This window comes from Convolutriloba macropyga, chromosome 4, assembly GCF_964194025.1.
Source record: "Convolutriloba macropyga chromosome 4, txConMacr16.3, whole genome shotgun sequence".
In the NCBI taxonomy this organism is placed as follows: domain Eukaryota; kingdom Metazoa; phylum Xenacoelomorpha; order Acoela; family Convolutidae; genus Convolutriloba; species Convolutriloba macropyga.
In genome coordinates this window covers 16,232,764-16,256,821 of record NC_134471.1, presented here as the reverse complement: position 1 = coordinate 16,256,821, position 24,058 = coordinate 16,232,764, and the positions used below count along the sequence as shown (strand labels likewise).

General features: G+C 36.7%; 1 protein-coding gene across 4 annotated transcripts in view; it reads left to right on the top strand.

The window, feature by feature from the left end:
- LOC142337479 (E3 ubiquitin-protein ligase UBR5-like) overlaps positions 1 to 24,058 on the top strand; it is a 140,206-nt gene that overhangs the window by 98,898 nt on the left and 17,250 nt on the right. For 3 of the 4 annotated variants that reach the window (XM_075386731.1, XM_075386730.1, XM_075386729.1), the window contains 6 exons: positions 12,054 to 12,222; positions 12,597 to 12,788; positions 15,042 to 15,219; positions 15,617 to 15,861; positions 21,915 to 22,458; positions 22,949 to 23,604. In XM_075386731.1, coding sequence (XP_075242846.1) covers positions 12,054 to 12,222; positions 12,597 to 12,788; positions 15,042 to 15,219; positions 15,617 to 15,861; positions 21,915 to 22,458; positions 22,949 to 23,604 — 1,984 coding nt within the window. The remainder of the gene's footprint in view (positions 1 to 12,053; positions 12,223 to 12,596; positions 12,789 to 15,041; positions 15,220 to 15,616; positions 15,862 to 21,914; positions 22,459 to 22,948; positions 23,605 to 24,058) is intronic. The other variant, XM_075386732.1, reaches the window with a different exon arrangement.

Sequence of the window (24,058 nt, the reverse complement as noted above, 5' to 3'; positions counted from 1 at the left end):
ATCTGCCGGCTATGTTTGAATAATGCTAGACTCGCTTTCAATTGCCTAATAAGAAATCGCATTACTTTTGATCATCATAACGAAAATTACTGCCTGGTTTTATGAACTGTGTGATATGCAGTCGTAGTAATCATTTTGAACACGAGCTCTAATACTTGCAAATTGCAGCTGTTAGCAAATAAGAAGGCTCCCCATCCATGCTTTGAGCACAATAATACCTTTTTTGATAAATTGAAAGTTATTACCAAATTATTGGCTTCAAACCAGAGTGATAGGGCTGAGCAGTGTGTAAAAAACCAATGAGAACGAATGCAACGTCGACAAAATTGATGAAAAATCTCCCCCAATGTTTGCCAATTAGTCTTGTTATTGTGTTAGCTGTTGGAAAATTAGATGTTTTTAAATCTCCTTTTCTCCTGAAATGAAAATCAAATAACAAAGAGAATCGATCAATTGTTCCCAATAAATCTGTGTAATCAAAATGTTGCGCGGATACCCAAGCAGTGCCCCGCTCCCCACGTTCAAGATACGGATACGATCGAAACTTCTACCGTATGTCGCATCAAAACAGTTCGATCGATGTTAGTTGGTCATGTTTTTAATTCCTCAGAAACGAAGTTTCGAGCAATTATTTGGGTAGTTTTTCATGCAATTTTTTGATTTATCGACTTCTGGTGTGGCCAACTTTCTGAACCGGGATAATGTGGTAAAGGCCGAGGTCATTAAGGTGCTCTCTGAGAACGTTATTGGTCTCCAATTTGACCAATGTTAGTGGGTTTTGGTTTTTATTTATAACTGCATAGTCTCGTGCAGCTCCATGAAACAAGATTTTCCATGAAGTCTCATTGTGATTGCAGTTCTAAATATTAATTCGAAAAGTTTTGCAATGCGCTGAGAATGCTAAGGAGCGTTGAATTGTGAAAAGCAATTTTCATGCGTCGAATTTCTAAGCCTTCCAAATACGATCTGACAAATTTAGCCCACGCTGCAAGGCTTTTTGAATTTAAAATTAAGAAATCACGTAGTTGTTTTTAATTGCTCTCAAACGAAGTTTGTAGCAATTATTAATAGTCGCTGTCGCTCTCTCATTATTTATGTAAGGGCTCTCCTTTACTTTAAAAGTCAAAGAATTTGAATTGTATTGTGGCGCTGTCTTTTAAGAGTAGCTATTGTAATCTGTTTTGTTTTTAATCGGTGACTTCTATATTACAGGAAATCAAATGCCGCTCGTGAAAAGAAGTGTTTAGGTCAATTTGCTGGACAAAAGTCAAGCGCAGAGAGAGAATTTAGAGTGCTCTTTGTTGATTCAGTATTTTGAGAGACAGAGAAAAGTTGTGAAAAAATCTAGAGCTTAGCAATCAATACTTCTTAATCACGTACGGCCTTTTCAGAGCGGTATTTTCAATTTTTGGTCTGTTTTGGTAGTTTGTCTCAAATATCTTAGCTAGCAATAGTACGTTTGGAAGCATTTTTGATCATCTGAAGCAAATGTTAGAATTTAAGGCGCAATTTCGAGCTGTTTTTTTTTGGCAATTTTTAATAGCTCGCAAACAAAGTTTGCAGCAATTATAATAGTACTGTGGTCTTTTCATGCAATTTTTTGCTTGACCGATTTTTCGCTTAACCGATTTTTCTTCTGACCCATTTGACTCTTCATCTTCAAAAACGGGATAAACAGGCAGCGCTTGGAGGCTGCATTAAGTTCTCTTAGAGCCCTAAGCCCTACTATACTCCAAGAATACGATTCACCAAAACTGTTTTGAGGAGAATGTTTCATGGTGTGACGGGCGTTTCTTAATCTTAGTTTGACGCCTCTTATTTCAGTCATTGTCCACCACCCTCCTTTACCTGTATTTGAGCCCCCTCTCATCTAGCATTCCCAACCCTACCCCACACGGCTTGACCGTCCTCCCCCCCCCCCCCACACACACACAGCGGTAACCCCCCAAAGGCCTGCATCCCTAAGATCCAGTTGACTAATTCCGAAGGCAACCGCTCGCAGGTCCTTTGAGAGGAATTTGCCCGACGTTAGTCGTTTATGTTCTGCTTTTGTACTTTTGTCCGTAGTTTTTAAAATCTTCAATGTTCCGTTGCATTTTGTGAAGTTTTTGACTGAACTTAGATGTTTGGGTGGCTGCGGTGGGTATTTGATAGACATTATTTTTGAGTTTTGTCTGTTAATTAAAATGCAGAAGTTTTAATCAAAGCCTTGGCCCAATTTATCAATTTTGTCAATATTTTTTCAATTTGTTTTTGCCTAATTAATCTTGTTTTAAAACTTTTTGCAACTGCTTTTTGTGTTTACTATTTCATCTGCAGCTTTTATACAGGTTTTTCTATCATGAAGTGACACTTCGAGGTTATAAAGCTCAGTTTTTACTGAATTGAACGACAAACATTTACAGTTTTTGAAATATTAATTTTAGGTCGTTTTTTGTTAAGTCAATCAACTTTCTTTGAGTTATAGGTCAGGACTTCTGTTTTCTTCAAAAGCACAGAGAATATAAGATTGTCATGTTGCTTGTTAATTCATATTTTGATGTTGCTAGAAAGATGTTGAGTGCTATCTTTTGTACCCGAATTAAATTGTATTCGTGCTCTGTCTTTATTTTTGTAGGATGTTATCATTTCCTTGACTTTGAGCTTTTGGGAGACATGAAGAGGCCATAAGCTGGATTTTAGTAGTCATTTAGTTACTCAGAGTGCTGAAGCTGCTAGGAAGGCCCGGCCCATTTTCAAGATGAAAGCGCCGTTTTTAGGCGTTTTTAGAGCAAAATGGTGACTTTTTTCACGTTTTGTCATTTTTAATAGCCGCCCTCATATCAGCCTTATTTTGTAGTGCTCCTGTTTTTTACAATCCAAGAATTGGATTGTATTGGGGTTTTTGTCTTTTATTATTTTTTTGTAAGATGTGTTCACACATTTTTCAATGACTTTGATCTTGCATAACGGGATAAACAGGTAAGGCCCAGTACAGTACGCGTTACGTTTCATCAGAGGCCCAAAGCTGGTTTTAGTAGTCTTTCAAGTGCTTAAAGTGTTGCAGCTTCTGGGACATTTCAGGTTAAAAGGTCAATTTTAGGAGTCTTTGAGCCCAAAGTGGTGCAATTTTTCTGGTTTTCGTCTTTTTGTTTGATCAGTCTTAAATTGACGTTCGTAAAAGCTGAGTAAGGTCATTTGCATGACATAATTTTTTTTATGAGCTATACGTTTTGGTGCTGCAAACATAAACACGCAAAATGTTACAAATGTTTGCAGTTTTGTTTTCAAGTTTTTTTTAATTGCTCTCCAACGAAGTTTGTAGCAATTATATTAGTCCTGTCGGTCTTTTGATGCAATTTTTTGCTTGACCGATTTTCCTGCTGACGCTTTTAACATTTCGTCCTCAAAACGGGATAACAGGTAGCGCCCAGCTGGCATTAAGTGCTCTTAGTGTCTTTCAGCTCTGCTTCAGCCAAAACCGTTTTGGAGACTTATACTTATGGTCTTATGGTGCGAAGAGCGGTTCTTACAGGTAAAAGACACCCCTACTGTTGACCCCCCCCCCACTATTGCCCCCACAGCCCCCCCACCCCATCAGCCCCCAGTTTAAGCCCCCCCCCCCCCCCCGCCGCGGCTACTGACGAACAACCGATCGCTAAATACACGCAATTTTGTACTAAATTTCACAATTTTTTTGAAGCTTTTTGACAATGTTTGTCATTTTGTAATTTTTTGAGTATTTTTAGCCCTGGGTGTCAAGGAACCTCTTCTAGGGTTTTATAATAGTTTACAACATAGTTTCTAATGGTAGTGGAATGGTTTTAACATTTTAACAACACAAATTTTAGCAATTTTTTGTAACGTGCAATTTTTTTTTAAATTTTTTGGACATTTATTTTCCTTATCCGAGTCTTTCCAGACGCAGGCGACAGAAAACGTCTTTAAGGGTTGGATAATAAGTTACTGAAAAAAAACTTCAGTTGCCACGGAATAGCTATCATTTTTTTAATACGACAAATTTTATCAATTTTTTTGATAAAACTTGCATTTTAAGTTTTTTAAAATCTTTGTCGGTTTTTAAGTTGCTTCAGCCTAGAGAGCCTAGAAACCTCCTCTAGGGCTTGAAAATATGTTTTTTTATAGTTTCTAAATGTAATGGAATGTTTTTCAACGTTTTAACATCACGAATTTCACATTTTTTTGACAAACGTGCAAATTTTTTCTATTTTTTGGACACTTATGTTTCATTATTCAGGTCTTTCCAGCCGCAGGGGCGAGAAAAAGTTCTTAAGGGTTTGATAATAAGTGTCAATGAAAAAATTTGAATAGCCATGGAATAGTTTTCAATTTTTTAATATGACAAATTTTATCAATTTTTTGATAAAACTTGCATTTTATGTTTTTTGAAAGTTTTTTTTTGCCGGTTTTTAAGTTTCTCCAGCCTCAAAAGCCTCATAACCTCCTCTAGGGTTTGATTATAGGTTACTGCATAGCTTCTATATGTAATGGAATTTTTTTCAAGTTTTTAATATCAGCAATTTTTAGAAAATATTTGCAATTTTGTCTTATCTTTTTGATTTCATCGTTTTTCCGGCACCAGGGTTCTAGGGACTTCCGGAAGACTTCAAGATAAGCTGTCGCATAGTTTTTAGAGTTAATGGAATAGTTATCAATATTTTAATGACTCCAGGTTTAGCACTTTTCTGATAAAATTTAATTTCAATTTTTTTTTAAAATTGTTATGTTCCAAGTTTATGGATCTTCATGAGCCAGTGAAACTATTGAAAGCTGGAAAAAGGAGGCTAGAATGGATTTGAAGATTTTAATATCCTAAGTTGTAGCAAGGTTTTATTGAAATTTGCTATTGTTTTCGAAATTTATGAATAATTTTGTCCTTTTCTGAGTTTAACTATCATTAGTGGCCAACGAAGCTTTTCAAGTCTTGCAGATGGGTTACTTGACATAACTCCAGAGACAAAAAATAGTTTGGAACATTTTCACTGCGAAATCTGGAAGCTATTCTTTTTAGTTTCGTAAATATTTGCAAATTTTTAAAATAACACTTTTTTATTTGATTTATTTACTAACAAAGCTACAAAACTAAAAGTTGCACAGTCGAATCAAGCTAAAGCTAGGTTCATTAAACCGTGGCTAGCTACTGACGAAGCCTACCGCTCGCCGGTTGTTTGAGAGCAATTTGCTCAACTTTAGCTGGTTATGTTTGAAGATTTTTGTCAGATTTTTGAGTTTTTCTAGCCTCAGGAGCCTTAAAACCTCTTCTGGGGTTTAATAATAGGCTACTGCATTGTTTCTATCAGAAATGGCTGGTTTTCAACTTGTTAATCTCAGAATTTTTAGCAACTTTTTAAAATTTTTTGCAAATTTTGTGACTTGAACTTTTTCAGCCTCAGGAGTCGGAATTCATGTCAGCGTTTTAATATCACCAATTCGAGCAAATTTTTTGATGGAATTTTCAATTTTTTAATGTTGAATTATTTTTGCAATTTTTCTTGCTTCGGTGGCGAGGCAGCCTCCTCCAGGGTTTCATAGCAGGTTATTGTATAGTTGCTATGGACAACAGTATGGTTTTCAACACTTTGATCACGAATTTTTGCCATTTTTTGATATTCAATATATTTTTTTTCAAACTTTCTGAAAATTGTCATGTTCGTATATTTTATCGATCTTTATGAGTCAATGAAACTTTTATGGCTTGAAATTGGATTGCTGGATAGCCTCTTGGAAAGAGACAATTGGTTCTGAAGCAATTGATTTAACAAATGTTAGCAACATGTCATTGGCAATTGTTTTCCGTTTTTGAATTTTTGCCCTTTTCTAGTTTTATTGTTCTTTTCGGTCCAATGAAATTTTTTTTACTGGACACAGACAAAAAGTGACAAATTTTAATATTTCGAAATTCAGAAATTTTCTATAAATTTTGCATTTGCCAGTAAAGTATTTGTCATATTTCTAGATTTTTTCTATGTTCTTTGGCATGGAACCTTTCTTTGCTTGTGCGTTGGTTAATGAGCATATTGAAAAGCATCAAATTTGTTCTATAGTGTAAAAGGTTCTACAGTCTTAGCAATGCTTATATTTTTGTTGAGGTCTTTTGATTATTTTAATTTCTCACTTTTTGGAATTGTTTTTATATTTAGCTGCATTGTTCAATGGATCTGCTGGTGAGATACGGTAGGTATAAGTTTTTCATTCAAATATTGGGATAGTATTTTAGGGCTTGCCCTGCTATGTTTTTTTAATTCGTCGAGCAAAAATTTGTTTCGCTTTACCTCATTTTGCCGCTTTTCACATTAGCAACATGTCATTGGCAATTGTTTTCCGTTTTTGAATTTTTTTGTCCTTTTCTAATTTTTTTGATATTTTCGGTCCAATAAATTTATTTTACTGGACACAGACAAAAAGTGACAAATTTTAATATTACGAAATTAAGAAATTTTCTATAAATTTTGCTTTTGCCAGTAAAGTATTTGTCTTATTTCTATTTTTTTTTCTATGTTCTTTGGCCATGAAACCTTTCTTTGCTTGTGCGTTGGTTAATGAGCATATTGAAAAGCATCAAATTTGTTCTATAGTGTAAAAGGTTCTACAGTCTTAGCAATGCTTATATTTTTGTTAAGGTTTTTTGATTATTTTAATTTCTCGTTTTTTGGAATTGTTTTTATTTTTAGCTGCATTGTTCAATGGATCTGCTGGTGAGATACGGTAGGTATAAGTTTTTCATTCAAATATTGGGATAGTATTTTAGGGCTTGCCCTGCTATGTTTTTTTAATTCGTCGAGCAAAAATTTGTTTCGCTTTACCTCATTTTGCCGCTTTTCACATTAGCAACATGTCATTGGCAATTGTTTTCCGTTTTTGAATTTTTTTGTCCTTTTCTAATTTTTTTGATATTTTCGGTCCAATAAATTTATTTTACTGGACACAGACAAAAAGTGACAAATTTTAATATTACGAAATTAAGAAATTTTCTATAAATTTTGCTTTTGCCAGTAAAGTATTTGTCTTATTTCTATTTTTTTTTCTATGTTCTTTGGCCATGAAACCTTTCTTTGCTTGTGCGTTGGTTAATGAGCATATTGAAAAGCATCAAATTTGTTCTATAGTGTAAAAGGTTCTACAGTCTTAGCAATGCTTATATTTTTGTTAAGGTTTTTTGATTATTTTAATTTCTCGTTTTTTGGAATTGTTTTTATTTTTAGCTGCATTGTTCAATGGATCTGCTGGTGAGATACGGTAGGTATAAGTTTTTCATTCAAATATTGGGATAGTATTTTAGGGCTTGCCCTGCTATGTTTTTTTAATTCGTCGAGCAAAAATTTGTTTCGCTTTACCTCATTTTGCCGCTTTTCACATTAGCAACATGTCATTGGCAATTGTTTTCCGTTTTTGAATTTTTTTGTCCTTTTCTAATTTTTTTGATATTTTCGGTCCAATAAATTTATTTTACTGGACACAGACAAAAAGTGACAAATTTTAATATTACGAAATTAAGAAATTTTCTATAAATTTTGCTTTTGCCAGTAAAGTATTTGTCTTATTTCTATTTTTTTTTCTATGTTCTTTGGCCATGAAACCTTTCTTTGCTTGTGCGTTGGTTAATGAGCATATTGAAAAGCATCAAATTTGTTCTATAGTGTAAAAGGTTCTACAGTCTTAGCAATGCTTATATTTTTGTTAAGGTTTTTTGATTATTTTAATTTCTCGTTTTTTGGAATTGTTTTTATTTTTAGCTGCATTGTTCAATGGATCTGCTGGTGAGATACGGTAGGTATAAGTTTTTCATTAAATTCTTGGGATTGTATTTTAGGACTTGTCCTGCTATTTTTTTTTAATTTGTCGAGCAAAAATTTGTTTCGCTTTACCTCATTTTGCCGCTTTTCACATTTTGCGTGAAATCTTTTTGACTTCTCAAGGCTAGTTTCCCTCATCTCTCTTTGCTCAAAGGCTTTTAAGCAGCAGTTGCCCAAAGCAATTCAAAATGGAACAGAGTCAGTATAAAAAACGAAATCAGAAATAAGAACGGGATAAACCCATAAAGCCCAATTTTAGATGCCCATTACTTGGACTTTCTTAGTTAGCGTTTCTAATGCCTATTTGTATTGATATTAGCCCCTGTATCCTCTGAACTACGAAATGAAATCAAAATTTTTCACACTTAAAGAATTTTTTGTACAAAAATCAGTGTTTTAGTATTTTCTATTCTTTCAATCCAATCGTGGTTCTGCGAATCATCCGCGGCTATTTTCCGGCAATCTGGCAGTTATTTTTTGATTGTTTTGTTATATGGGTCTTCAATTGAGGTTTTGCGAAGTTCCTAAGGTGTTTTAAGCCATATTTTCTCTTTAGTTATACACCTCAAAATTCTGGCATTTTAAGTTTGAATTTTTTGACTTTTCCAATTTCGGCCAATTAATTTTTTAGGCGGTAACTGGATAATATTAAGAGACATAAAATGGTTTTGACGATGTTAATATCAAGAAATTTCCGTTTTTTATTAATTTTTTGATATTTTAAATATTGTTTTCATATTTGAGTTTTTCAATCTTTATAGGTCAATTAAAATTTTAGGGCTTGAAGTAGTGTTTATGGATAGTTTCCAGAGACTAAGAATTGGGTTCTAAGATATTAATTTCAGGAAAGCGTCTTTTCAATAAAATTTCAGTTTTTCTACGCTATTTGAAAATTTCAATTTTAGAGGCCAATTAACTTTTCATTTCTGCCAGCTGCAGGTCCATATGCAGCTCAGGGCTTTAACTGTGCAGCTCATAGAGCTTTAGCAGGCTCAGTCTATAGCTTACAGAAGCTGATTGGTAGCTGGAATTTAATGGTGAAGTTTTTCGGGGTCTGCAGTCCGTTTTTAACCTACCCTTCGCATACTTGCCCCTTTTTGCTAGACCTCCTTAGGCTAGTACCAAGGCCAAACCCTCGCCCGCCATTTGAGAGCAATGCGTACATTTGGCTATGTGAACCCTTTCAAGGTCTTTTTTATTACCACTTAATGGCCGCTATAAGCTAATCAAACAATCATCATTCTGCCGCTCTTTTTTAAATCTGCTTATTTCTGAGTAAAGAGAATTTAAATTCATAGAACCTTAGTTTGGTGCAATCGTGGTCGATAATAAATTTGAAACAGTTGATCTGCTCAGCGTTTTTCTTAATCGTTGTCTTATTATCTATCTATATATTCATCGCGTGAGCACATAAGGCGGCATGTTTTAGAGGCATCACTGAGCAGCATGTTTTAACAGTACTATCGAAGAGCATGATTAAGCGGTTACTTAATTGGGGTTAATGACCGAAAAAGTGTGCTTTAACGTCATTGACCGATTAATGTTTCTATACAGTCCTTGAACAAAAAGATGTTAGAAAAAGATCACTGACCGAAAAGTGTTGCCCAAAGGTCATTGACCCAAAATGATGCCAAGAGGTCGTGTCATCCACCCAAAAATGCTTTGTGAAGAAGCGTGTTGCGGAATTTGTTTTGTTAAAGAAAAAGACATTAATCGGTGTTTCAATAAACAAAAACAGTGTCGACAAAATCATTGGCCGATTAGTTGTTCAGAAAAGGGTCTGTGTCCAAAAACTTCTTCAGAAAACGGTCTGTGACCGAAAAGCTTCGGATGCTGAAAAGGTAATCTTCTATCTATTAATCGCGTGAACACATAAGGCGCCATGTTTTAGAGGCATCACTGAGCAGCAGGTTTTAACAGTACTATCGAAGAGCATGGTTAAGTGGTTGCTTAATTGGGGTTAAGGACCGAAAAAGTGTGCTTTATGGTCATTGACAGATTAATGTTTCTAAATGGTCCTTAAACAAAAAGATGTTACAAAAAGGTCACTGGCCGAAGAGTGTTGCCAAGAGGTCATTGACCCAAAATGATGCCAAGAGGTCGTGTCATCTATCCAAAAATGCTTTGTGAAAAAGCGTGTTGCGGAATTTTTTTTGTTAAAGAAAAAGACTCTAATCGGTGTTTCAAAGAGGTGGTTGAGGTCAAGAGGTCATTGACCCAAAATGATGTCAAAAGGTTGTGTCATCTACCCAAAAATGCTTTGCGAAAAAGCGTGTTCCGAAAATTTTTTGTTAAAGGAAGACATTAATCGGTGTTTCACTAAACAAAAACAAAGGGTCAAAAAATTCATTGGCCGATTAGTTGTTTAGAAAACTGATTGTGACTGAAAAGCTTCGAAAAGGTAAATGATCAAAATTGTGTCAGCACAAAGAAAGTTTTTGACCGAAAACCATTGTTTTTCGTAATTCATTGTCAAAAAATTGTTGAAGAAAAGGTTGGTTTGAAAATTTATGAAGGAAAACTACCTCACCGAAGACGTGAGGGATCAAAAGGTGGATGATGGAAATTTGTTTTTATCAAAATTTCACTGTACGAAAGTTTTTTAATACGGAAGAATTCTGCGAACAAATTTCGTGAAGTGTAAAAGACCCAAAAGGTGCCAAAAATTTATATATGACAAAACAGGTCTTAAAATACAAATTATTTTAAGACCTCAGTAGAGGACTTTTTAGCGCACAGTAGATGACTATTCCATATTAAGGACTGTTGCTAAAAACTTTGCATAAAAACATAAGTTATATAATTTTCCTTTTAAATTTCGAGGAAAATTTTGTTGGTGGCATCAGCCAGCCCTTTAACTCTGTTATGTGTTTGTTAATGTCGTAAAAGCATTCGCAAGGGCTTGCCAACAATTCCGTTTTATCAGCTCTTTCTCGTTTTGGGTGCATCCATCGTGTTCTCATTAGCGCATTCATCCTTTTTATGAGAACCGGATTTTCTCGGTTTTTTGTATTTTCTCTCTATTGATTTTGGCGTCTTTCTTTTGGCTGTCCCTTTTTCCTTCATCCTATCGCTTTCGTTTTTTCTTGCGTTCTTTCTATCACTTTCCTCCTTTCTCTCTCTCTCTCTCTCTCTTTCCTCAGTTGTTTACTAACTTCTTTTCTTTTTATTTGTCTCTTTTTGATTCAATTTTTTGTTTCCTATCGTTATTCTTTCGGTGGGTTCCTGATGTTCTTATGGTTTCTGTTGTTTTCTTTCTGTTTTTTCCTCTCATGAGTTTCGATTTTTCCTCTTTTTCTCGTTAATTCCATCTTTTTTGCTTTTCGCTACCGTTGGCTTTCCCAGAATCAGTTTTTCTGTTTTACTCCACTGCTTTCAACCTTCTTTTGTTCTCTGTCGTTTTTGTTTTTTCGTATTTTTAAATCTATTTGCTCTCCGACCCATTATATATTTCTGCTGCTATCGATCTCTCTCTCCCTCTTTATACCTCATTCTACCTGTTTTGATTTTTAATGCTTTATGAGAACGTCTCTTAATCTTAACTCGCATAAAACCTTTCTTTGACATGTTTGGCTCTCTTCATTTTTTGTTGATGTGTACAAAGAAGTTTTGCAAAGAAATTTCATTGAAACGATCGCATGTACACCAGTTATCACAACTAAGTTTTTCAATGAGAATATCAATTGTTAAAGTTTCAAGATAAGATGCCTTCAGATAGACTTCACGGGCCTGCTAGTGTTAAATAAAACACCACGACCATTAGGAAACAAGATCTTCGATTTCTTTTTTGGAGAACATTCTCAAAACATTTTTTAAACACGTGTTGATTTCATCGCCAACTTCATCAATTCAGTTCTGTATCTGTAGCTATCGATATTTTACGGCATCGATTATAGCTTGATCGCTCAAAATTATTGGCAAAAATGAGCGTAATCGAAAAGGATTTGAGAATTTTGATGACAGAAGCTTTTTTCGGCCAGAACGGCTTGGTTCAATTTTGTTTAGTGGCCCCCAAAATGGAGATGGATTTTTTGGATCTATTCTGTTTTGCCCAACCTTAGTGAGCTTATTTTTTACGCCCCCAGGAGCTTGTGCTATTTTCTTACATAATGTGCTATATAACATATAATTTGTAACGGGGGGGGGGGGGGGGCGTAAAAAACACGGGGGGGGGGGCTAAAACAGAATAGATCCGATTTTTCTTTTAATTTTCAAAAAAAAAACGTTTTCATTTTGAATTTAATTTAAGTTTTCTTTCAGTATATCATCGGAGCCTCTTAGGAAGTGCAAGACCGTGTTTCGTATGCTGATGGGAGTGGCAATTGAGGAGCTTGTAGAAACAGCAGACTGTCTTTTAGCCCCAGTGAGAATGGGAGTGGCCAGACCCACCCGTCCCTTCATTTCCCTAAGCACCACTGACGAAAAGCAGGTCAATGTTACTTTGGAATCTAGGAGTTTCATATGTACCCTACTCTTTGTTCAAGTTTTGCTACTTTACACGTGCTTAGTTGAGAAACCACTATAATTAATAAGCTATCCCATTCTTTAAGCTTTTGACTCACCAATTTTTGTGGCAATATAATTATTGTATTTAATACTTCGCTGTTAAGGTTTGGTGCAATTGGCAGTGATACTGGCCCCTTCTGTGAATTGAAAGAATACAATGATGTTGAGTAACAAATTGCATAACTAGCAACCGATAATTCAATCACTATAACCTTGAATAGCAGTATCAAATCGAGAGCCGGTTTTTGTGATTTACTTCAAGTTGTTTCCAACCGGTTCCTATTATATTTCTAACAGGGCAGTGCGGAGCTCTTCTCAATGGAGCCTTTACCCCCAAGAAGGAATGCAATTGCCGCAGCTCCTGGAGCATCAACGTCGGTCACTTTTGCATTGGACCAACAGTCTCAACAGCAGTCGCGAAACTCGAGCAATAACTTGAATGCAAGTTCTACTAACGATAGAAGTTCTACAAGAGATCGCACCGATTATGTTAGTGTTTCCAACTCATTCACTCAAGATTTCTATTTCTGTTTTTCAATCAGTTTTCTTATAAAGAGCGGCTAAGCGATATCGAGGCTTTTATTGGTCTCATCTTGGTTATTTTCAATAGCCGCCCTCATTATCTCAGCCGGCTATTATAGCGGCTCTATTTTTGTGACTCGAAGAGGTGTATTGGAGAAGTGTCTTTTTAATGGAGTGAATTCTAAAGCAGGAAATGAAACGCGAAAAAAATTGGGAGTGGTTTGAGTAATTAACAAAATTGAAGAGTAGAGCGAAAATTGTGCGCTTTTTGTTCATGGGGCTGCCTTCGATAGAAGGAAACAAATGGGGCGTGAAAAAATTTTTGGTATGCGAGCAATATTTTTTGTTCGCGTGCGGATTTTTCAAAGAGTTTCTCTGAATTTAACTATTTTCTTTGGTTAATTTAACTATTGGCTCTGATAAGAGTTTGTGTTGGTTGGATCGTATTTTGGATTTTGTGGGTGGTGAGTTTTATGCTGATTTGGAAGTTTTTCAGCTATTTTGCTGGTTTTTAGGTTGATTTAGCATTTTTTGGCCATCATTTATAGCCGCCGCCAGACTCTCATCGGATATAAGTTAGGCGCTCTCCTTTTTCAATTCGCTTTTTTTCTTAGTCACGTTTTTTGTTTTTCATAAGTCATGATTACAGGCTTGACTCCTGACTTACCTCCCTGTTTCTACTGAATGGAGTTTGAATTCTTTCACTCATTGAATTTAAGCAATTAAGTGAATACGATCAATGTCAAAAGAGCAATGTCTCCCAGTGTTTTTCTACAAAGTTGGCGTTACATATCTAAAGGTCTTTTCACGTTGTTGGATTTAAGAAGTCCGATAACTTATTTTTTAAGGAGGAATTGAGATCATTTTTTTAAAGCTTTTTGTAGTCCTCGTTTTACTTTCATCGACGTCTCATGTGATTTTTATAGTGGGGGCTGTTTTCTATGGAGGCTGATAGTGTTGTTTGCAGTTAGTTTAATTACTAATAGCCGCGTCAGCAATTCCAGGCGACTATTATTGCGCTCCTATTTTTTTTACTTCGTCTAACAGATTTTTGTTTCGTATTTGACTTTCAGTGACTTCAGCGACTTCTACTGCTTGGCAGTTAAAATTTGTGTTTGTGACGTCATTTCTTTTTTTGGTCAATTGCGTGACTTACTTCACTCAAAATAATGACTTCTGAACTCACTTATGCAACTTTAAATTTTATGATTATTTACTAATTAAAGATCAATAGTGTGCATCTAAGTAGTGCCAAACTTATATGCCCTAATTCTTGAGTATTAGTCTTGAGTTTTTGATTTCGAGAATCAATTTTGAAAAAGCTTTTTTAGGGCTTTTTCTTTATAGGCCGTATGTGTATCGTAAAAATGACAGTACGTATCTCACCCAAAAATTCTAGTGGTCTACTAAAGGATTTTTGGTCAATCTGCCTAATTTGTTTCTTTAGTTGTTGCAGTTCATGGAAGGCCACAACCGTCTATTGTGGCTTTTTTCCGGCAATCTGCTGGCTATGTTTTGAATTGTAAATTAGTGCAAAACGGGATAAATCGATAAAACCCTGTCATTAAGTCATAGTGCATTGGGTTATCAAAGTTGATTGGGCCATATCTGGCTAGAATAACTATTCAGTTTAAAAGCCTTGAAAGTAGAAGCGGATTTTAATAGTTCTAGAATGTAATTGAATCTGCATTCCAAATTAGAACACTTTGACACAGAAAAACTGCCGATGTCTATCTTTTCTTTTTTCCTTTGTGTTTCAATCACGATGTGCGCCAAGCGGGTTAGCAGAGGCTATTTTTCAGCAATTTGTGGGCTAGGTTCTTTATTGCTTTCATTGGTAGTTGAAGAGTTCCTTGTTGCTCGATAAAAATTTTTTAACAAGTGAATAAAATCTGTTATGAAACCATTTTGTTGAAGTATAGCAGAAAATTGGGAAGTGTGTGGGCATTTGAATTTTCTTTATTACTTAGAAGGTTTATTGATTTTATTAGCTCTTTAAAGCAAAATATGGAATTATTGGGATGTAATGATACTTTTAGCAATGTACCGGAAAATATCAATCGGTCTAAATGGATAAAGTACGAAAGCAGGAGCCTGTATTTCCTCTCACTGCTAAGGAGACTTGAAAAAACCATTTAGGTTATAATTGGGTCAGTAAAAATGTCCGCAAAGAGTGCGCATGAAGAGTTGCTGTAAAATAAACTCTTGCTTTCTGTTCAGGCCCATAGCTCGAGACGAGCTGATTTGAACGTCGAACGAGGCTTGAACACGATGGAGGAGACTATTCCAGGGCTGACATTGACCCAATCGTCCAGAAGAGATAGATTGGATGCAAGAGTTGGCTCTGCAGGACCATCGACTTCCGCTGGACACCTGGGTACGGCTGCCACAGATAACAGTGAGTGACTGGCATTCTGAAATATATTTTAAAAAATTGGTAATGGATGATCATCCAAATTCGAATCAATTTTTGTGAAATTAAAAGCATAAGAAAAGTACAATGGCGAACCATTACTCAAAACTTGAATAACATTTTTAAGTAACTCAACCAAAGTTTATCTATTCGGTTTAATTGTTGACTTTTTACTCAAGATGTTTTATGATCAGATGTGTTTTGATGCTTTTCATAAAAACTTTACATTGAAAAATTGCACTTGGATTATAATCAGTAATAGAAAGCCGTTCTTAGGAAACTGCTTAGTTCATCTGATGATCTACTCTGTCAGAGAGCGCCCCAACTGCATACTATTCCTTTTTGGTAATTCATGTGCGGTAATGGTCTGTGACTGTTAAAGGTCTTCTCGACTTTTTGGCAGATGGAATCAGTCAACAAGCAGGTAATCAAAGGTTCGAAGAACCGGGAACTGGAACAGCTGGAGTAGTGGATGGTGTCAATACAGTGTCAGGTGTTGATGCTGGAGATAATTCAGTTGCGATGCAGTTGGATGCATTCACAGCTGCAACCGAGGAGCATCATGACAATTTGGGAGATCAGGATGATTTGGATGACGACGAGGATGGACACGGAAGCTCTGCCGATGTAAGTATTTTATTTCACGTCCACAGGGGAAATTTGGAAATGTAAAGCTATCTTTTTGAAGGCATATAATAAGAATTTTTCGAGCACATAAGCAGGCAATGAACTTTCTAGTCATGCTTTCTGTCAAACAGCTTTTTTATAGCTGCGAAGCTGTAAGCTGAGCGTAGCTATATTGCGGTGCTCTTGGTTTTTTTTTTGTTTCGTCGTCTGACGCTCTTTTTTCGTTTTACATTTGTTCACACAGCAAAGCTGAAAAAGTCAAATTTTCTGAATGACTTCTTCCTCTCACTAACGGCATTTGCGCGCGTGACGTCATTTCTCACTCGCTTTAGCGAAAGTTTTTAGGTTATTTGCGTGATTAGATTTTGATCATACGTGACTTACCTCACTCAATAAAATGACTTTTGCACTTTAAAACTTAGGTTTAATTTGAATTTGTTTAAGGTCAAAGGAACTCATTTGTGTAGTAAAGGTCCCTAATAAGAGGCTTCTGTGGAATGAATTTTAACAACCTTTATTGATTTATCGCTGAATGTTTTTTAGCCTAGTTTTTTGAGTGGCGTCGATTTTTTTTTCAATTTAGATCTGTATCTGTTTCTATCTCTATTATATGGCACGCAAGTCTATTCTTTCGCAGCTATTCCGGCAATCTGCCGGCTATGTTAATGAAAATTCTCAAATTTCGTTTACTTTAAAAAGATTTTCTTTGTGGGAAACGTTGATTATTAGTTGATTTGCTCTCAAACGAAGTTTTTAGCAATAATATTAGTCTTGTCGATCTTTTTTTAATGCGATTTTTCGCTTGACCGGTTTTTCGTCTGACGCTTTTGACTTTTTTCGTCCTCAAAAACGGGATAAATAGTTGGCGACCAGCGGGCATTAAGTTCTCACAGAGCTTTTCAGCTCTGTTTCAGCTCAAGCTGTTTTGGAGACTTTTACGTGTGAAGGGCGGTTCTTAGAGGTTTAAGACCCCTCCACTGTTGAACCCCCCCCCCCACTATTGCCCGCACCCCCCGCCCTGTTGCCCGCCTGCACCCCACTATTGACCACAACCACCCCCCCCCCCCCCTCAGCCCTCGGTGCACCCCCTCCCCCGTGTCTAGCTACTGACAAACAACCGCTCGCTAAAAGCACACAAATTTATGCTGAATTGCGCAATTTTTTCAAGCTTTTTGAAATTTTGTGACCTTTTTATTTTTATCAACCCTAGTTGTCAAGCAACCTCTTATAAGAGCCAAGGAACCTCCTTCAGGGTTTGAAAGTAGATTATTACATAGATTCTTGATGTAATGGAAAGTTTTTCAAGATTTAAACATCACGAATTTTAGCATTTTTTTGAAAATAACTTCATGCAATTTCATACTTTTTGACATTCATTGTTATCATTCGGGTCTTTCCAGACCCAGGGGCCAGAATGACTCCTGAGGGGTTTGATAATAATTTACTGAAAAGTTCTTATTTTATCAAACTTGCTTTTTTTTCAAGTTTTTTGAAACTTTTTGACGTTTCCTTTAGGATTTTTTCAGCCTCAAGAGCCACAAAACTTCCTCTACGGTGTGACAATAGGTTTTTTATAGCTGCGAAGCTGTAAGCTGAGCGTAGCTATATTGCGGTGCTCTTGGTTTTTTTGTTTCGTCGTCTGACGCTCTTTTTTCGTTTTACATTTGTTCACACAGCAAAGCTGAAAAAGTCAAATATTCTGAATGAATTCTTCCTCTCACTAACAGCATTTGCGCGCGTGACGTCATTTCTCACTCGCTTTAGCGGAGGTTTTTAGGTTATTTGCGTGATTAGATTTTGATCATACGTGACTTACCTCACGTTACTTACGTGACTTCTGCACTTTAAAACTTGAGTTTAATTTGAATTTGTTTCAGGTCAAAGGAACTCATATGTGCAGTAAAGGTCCCTAATCAGAGGCTTCTGTGGAATGAATGTAACAAGCTTTATTAATTAATCGCTGAAAGTTTTTTAGCCTAGTTTTTTGAGCGGAGTCGATTTTTTTTCAATTTAGATCTGTATCTGTTTCTATCTCTATTATATGGCACGCAGGTCTATTCTTTCGCAGCTATTCCGGCAATCTGCCGGCTATGTTGTTTAATTTCTAGATGAAATGGAATGTCTTGCAAGATTTTAACATCTCAATTTTTGACAATGTTTGCCATTTTTCAATTTTCTGGACATTTATAGTCATAATTCATGTTTTTTGAGCCTCAAGGGTCAGAAAACCTCCGTTAGGGTTTGATAACATGTTACTGACAAAATTTGTTTGGCCATGGAAAAGTTTTTCAAACTTTTTAATGTCACAAATTTTAGCATTTTTTTTATTAAACTTGCTTTTTTTTCACATTTGAAAATTTTTGTCGTTTTTTTTTTTGGTTTTTTTAGCCTCACTAGCCAAACACCTCCTCTAGGGTTTGACCGTAGGTTACTGTATAGTTTCTAGACGTAATGGAATGTCCTGCAAGATTTTAACTTCACGAATTTTAGCATTTTTCCAATTTATTCAGATTTAGTCTTTTCAGGTTTTTTGAGCCTCAATTGTCAGAAAAGCTCCCTTAGGGTTTTATAAAAAGTCAGTGAAAAGTTTTTGTTGGTCCTGGATAAATTTTCAACTTTTTAATATCACAAGTTAGATTAATTTTTTTTACTAAAACTTGCTATTTTTTTAGGTTATTCTAGCCTCAAGAGGCACGGAACTTCCTCTAGTGTTCGATAATATGTTACTGTATAGTTAATAGTTGTAGTGTTTTTCAAGATTTTAATATCACGAATTTAAGCATTTTTTTTATAAAATATTTGCATTTTTTCGTGTTTTGAATTTTTTCGGCACCAGGGTTGCTGGGACCTCTTCCAGGTTTTGATAAAAGCTGCTGCATAATTTTTAAAGTTAATGGAATGGTGATCAATATTTTTATGACACTAGTTTTAGTAATTTTTGGATAAAATTGATTTTTTCGAAAAATTTTCGCAAGAAATTATCATGTTCCAAGTGTATGGATTTTTATGAGCCATTGAATCTTTTGCAGGCTTGAAACAGGGATACCGGATAGTCTCTTGAGACAATGAAATGGTTCTCAAGATATGAATATCTTGAATTTTAAAATTTGCGATTGTTTCCAAAATTTTTCAAAGTTTTTTGTCCTTTTCTGAGTTTAACGACCAGTACTGGCTAACGAAATTTTTTAGTCCTGGAGATGGGTTACTTAGCAGAACGTTCGAGACAAAAATGGTTATGAATCTTTTTTACTGCGAAGTTGAGAATTTTTGTTTTTAAGTTAGCCTTTTTCAGTTTTTTTCATATTTTATTTACTAACAAGGCTAGAAAACTATAAGTTACAGAGTTGAGCCCTATCATGGAAATTATTCCTATTTCTCTTTCTCTCTCTGTCGGTTAGGGTTTCTATCCTTCACTTTCTCGTTCACGTTTTATCTCTTTTTCCTCTCTTCCTCTCTCTCTCTCTCTCTCTCTCTCTCTCCTCTCTCTCTCTCTCTCTCTCTCTCTCTCTCTTTGTCGATGCCACACTTCAGCTGCCGTTCCGTTGTGGCATAATATCTTTTTTATCCTCATTAACAATTCGTTATAGTAGAAATGTTTTTATCGTAAATGACGAAACAGGCACTTTTTAGGAAATCATTGTTAATTGCTCTCAAAAGCAGTTTTTAGCAAATATGTTAATCCTGCTTGTCTCGTTTATGCAATTTTTAGCTTGGCCAATTTTTTTGTCTGACCCATTTGACTTTCGTCTTCGGAAACGGGATAAAGAGTTAGCGCCCGGTTTGCATAAAGTTCTCTTAGAGCCGTTCAGCCCACTAGTCTTCAAGTATGAGATTAACAGAAACTTTTTTGGAGACAAACTTATGGTGTGAAGGGCGGTTCTTAGAAACTGGTCCCACAACTCTCACCCCCACCGCCCCCACATCAGTCCCTTAATCCGCTTTTGCACCCCTGCTTCGCTCACCCTACGCTCCTTCAATTAATCTAAAGCTAGCCTCACTAAACCATGACTGGCTACTGACGAAGCTAACCGCTCGCCGGTCGTTCGAGAGCAATTCGCCCGACGATAGTCGGTTATGTTTATGGCAATGGAAAAGGAAATCACTGAACTATTACTTACGCCCTGATTTTCTCAGCTGGCCATGATAGCACTTCCATTTTTCTCGCAGTTCAAAGAATTTGAACTGTTTCAAAGCGCTGTCTCGCAGAGTCTTTATGGTTTTCTGTGAGCAAAAACGAAAACCGGAAGTTCATGGAGTGAATAAAAAATACCATAAAATACGCTAAAAAATGGAGTGTATAAAAAAATTGTTTCAGTGGACAAATTCGAAGAGCGGATAAAATAGACAGTGGTTCTTTTATGCATACCTTCTTTTGAAACAGAGTGTTTGAAAGGTTTGTGGTCACTGAAAGGAGTCTTAGGCTAATTTGAAGGATTTTAAACTAATTCTACCGTTTTAGGGATATTTTAGCGATTTTGGACAGATAATTGTATTTTATTGCTGTTACTTGTAACTTACCATACGCTTAATGATCGTTGGCAGCTTCTATTATAATTTAAACACAGGTTCTTTGGTAACAATCATTTTTTGCTTTGAATTTTGACAAAAATTGCGAAAAATTCTAAGTTTTTCTTAATTTCTTTGTTTTTGTGCTTATTTTTGCTTATTCGAATTTGTGTGAGCAGTTAAGTTTCCGCATTATCTGAAATATTGTTCTTCTTTTGTAATTGTACTCGTACAAATTTTGTTTTTGTTTTGTTCAAATTAATTAGTTAAATTTTTTGTTTCAGTTAAATGGTCGTCTCCCTTCTTTGATTCTCACTGCAGTTAGAAGCTCTTTATTCGCCAGGCTGTTCTTTGGCAAAGACATCTTGAATCGTTTTCGGAATTCTTCAGCTAATTTTTCAAGATATGTTCTCAATTTTTGATGATTTTTCAAGTCAATTTGAAGTGATGATTTTGGTCACGCCGAAACAGTAAGTGGAGCGAAAAAGCGAATTCTAAAGCAGAGTAAGAAAATGGTGTTTGAACAAAATTTGTGGCATATTGACAATGGTTTTCCTAATTCATTGATAGTCCTTTCAAGGTCGTGTGCTTTTGTTTGATCGATGAAAATTTTGTTGCATTTGGTCAGAACTTGTCCTGCTTTTTACAATTCAAAGAATTTGAATTGTATTGGGGCGCGGTCTTTTTTTAAGATCTGTTAACATATTTTCATGATTTTTGGAGTCAAATTGGAGTAGTTTGAACAACAATTCGGTTTTTCGCTAGTGGTTTTTTGTTCACATGCGGCAATTTCACTTTGATTTTGATTTTTACTGTTTTTTCGATTTTTTGGATCCGTTTTTTTTCTAAATGGTTTTCCCATTCATAGTTCATTCTGGGCCTAGCTTTTTGTTTGAACCCAATTTCTATTCCTCGCTAGTGGTTTTTTGTCCGCATGCGGGGTTTTGACATTGATTTTCTGTTTTTTTATAAATTTTTTTGATCTGATTTTTTTAGCAATGGTTTTCCCAATTCTCCCGTCAGTTCTAGATCTAGTTTTCTGTTTAGTCATTGAAAATTCTTTGAATTGTACTTCAGGACTTGTCCTGCTATGCTTTTTATTTCCTCGAACAAAGATTTGTTAAGCTTTACCTTAGTTGACAGCTTGTCCTACATTTTGACCTTTTTGACTTGTCTAGAATAGTTTCATTCTCCGCTCATTCTGCTCAAAGTGCTTTTAAACAGCATCTGCGCAGCAAATCAATCTAAAGTGAACAGAATATGTATCAAAGAATGAAATCAAAATAGAAATGGGCAATGGTACTAGGACCTGCATCCTCTCATTAAGAAACAGGAGTATGCATAACTACGAAGTCCAATCAGAATAGTTCGCACTTAATGTTTTTGTACAATCAGTTTTTATTTTTCCTTGTTTTTCTGTTCCTTCGATTCCAAGCGGTGTTATGGGAATCAATGGTGGCTATGTTCTGGCAATCTTCCGGGTGTGTTTACGTTTGTATCGCATTTCGTCGATCTTAAATGTTTTATGTGAATAACTAACTTAACAGGGTGGGGTGGTGGGTGAAGATGACGTCACATTTGAAGTGGACATGATGGAGGAGGAAGAGGAAGAGGAGGATGACGAGGAGAGTGACAATGGAGGAGTGGTTGACAATGAAGAGGACAACAGCGAAGACGAAGAAGAGGAAGATGAAGATGACGATGATGATGACGACGATGACCTCGACGTGCCGAGTGGGGGCGAGGAGCAACATCATCACCATCATTCCCATCATCACCACTCGCACCACCATCATCATCACCATTCACAACATCAGCTCCCGTTGAACAGTTCCCATCCTGCTGGAGGACACCATTCTAATACCCAAGGAGGCTCAAATGTTCCAGGCAGTCGCTCGTCATCTTCTGGACCGAATGCACTAGCCAGTTCAGCTGGCGTGGGTGGTGGTCGGGACTCCAGAGCGACTTCCCCTCCTCCGCGTCCGCCTCTTAGCTCGAGAGTTGATGGAGATCCATCTGACATCAGTGCTCCTCATAGTCCAATTTTGGACTCAACAAGGACTACGATAGACTCTGCAGGAGATTTGGCATGTAAGTGATGCTGAGGCTTTATGAATGCATTGAAAGAATATTGAGACGAGATTGGTCGCGAAAGGAATCCAAATAATTATTTAGCAGGCTCAAAAGAATCCACACGGGTTGCAAATTTAACAGACACTCAGTGAGTGCTCAAATTCCTATTTTTAATTGCTCTCGAATGAGAAGCAATTATTGTAAACGTGTGTCTTTTTATGCAAGTTTTTCGCTTGAAAGTTTTGCTCTTTTCTTCTAGAATAATATTTGACTTGATTTGTGAGTGATTTCCAAAGTGACTTGATTTGTGAGTGACTTGATATTTTGTGAGTGATTTCCAAATGAGAAGTGAGTTGAGAGCATCTCTCAGTTGTGAGTGCAGAGTTCAACGACCTGGTACTCAGTTGACTGTCGCAATCTGACAGAACTAATAGTTTGTGCCGATAGATTACTAGTTTATTCCTATCTGTATGTATCAAGATCTTCAGCTAATGATGAGATATTTTAGATTTCTCAAATACAGCTATTGGATCCAGTAGTGGACCAGGACTTAGAGATCGAGCTATCATTGGTGGAGCATCCGATGGAGGAGTAATGTCAGACGGTGAAGAGTCCAGATCTTCATCTCAGGATGATGAGTCAGAGGTTGGAGCTGATCAAGGACATCGAGGGGGTGAAAATGAACTGGTCGATGACTTGTATCTCACAGAATCAACTTTGGATGCCGCAGTTGTTGACAACCTTGGCGGTGGAGGTCATGGAAGCTCAAATAGTAACCAGAGTGCCAGTAGAAATGTCCCAGTTGCAATACAATGGGCAGTTGGTGGTCAGCCAGTTGTTGTTCCAGCGCCTCCCACAAGAGGAATGATTTATGTCGATCCAGCAACAATTCGACGAGGAGGAGTGTCTAATGCCGCCGCTGTAGCCGCGGGAGCCGGAGGATCGTTGGCAGCTGCAGCTGTTAATTTGGGTGCTGGTGTGCCCGGGTCATCGTTAAGCTCAAGTGCGGCAGCTGAAAGTACCTGTTCTTCTACGGCAACCAATGTGTCGCTGTCGCGGGCTTTCAGTCTGATCATGCGGTCTGTTACTGAGCTGGTATTTTTGGCGGCCGAGGAAGAAACTGATGGTGGATATATGACTCAACAGCAGTTCGATGCACTGCAGGTATTGTTCAGAGATAGCTGATTTCTAAACAGTACCGTGTTTTTAATTGCTCTCAAACGAAGTTTGTAGCAATTATATTAGTCCTGTCGGTCTTTTTTTTAATGCGATTTTTCGCTTGACCAATTTTTCGTCTGACGCTTTTGACTTTTCGTCCTCAAAAACGGGATAAACAGGTAGCGCCCAGCGGGCATTAAGTGCTCTTAGAGCCTTTTAGCTCTGTTTCAGCTCAAACAGTTTTGGAGTCTTATACTTATGGTGTGAACAGCGGTTCTTAGAGGTTGAAGACCCCCCCACCCCCCACCCCCCACTGCTGACCCCCCCCCCACTATTGCCCCCCACCGCCCTGTTGCCCCCCACCCCCCCCACCCGACTGTCGCCACCCCCGTGCACCCTCCCCCCATCCGTGGCTAGCTACTGACGAACAACCGCTAGCTAAAAACGCAAATTTATACTA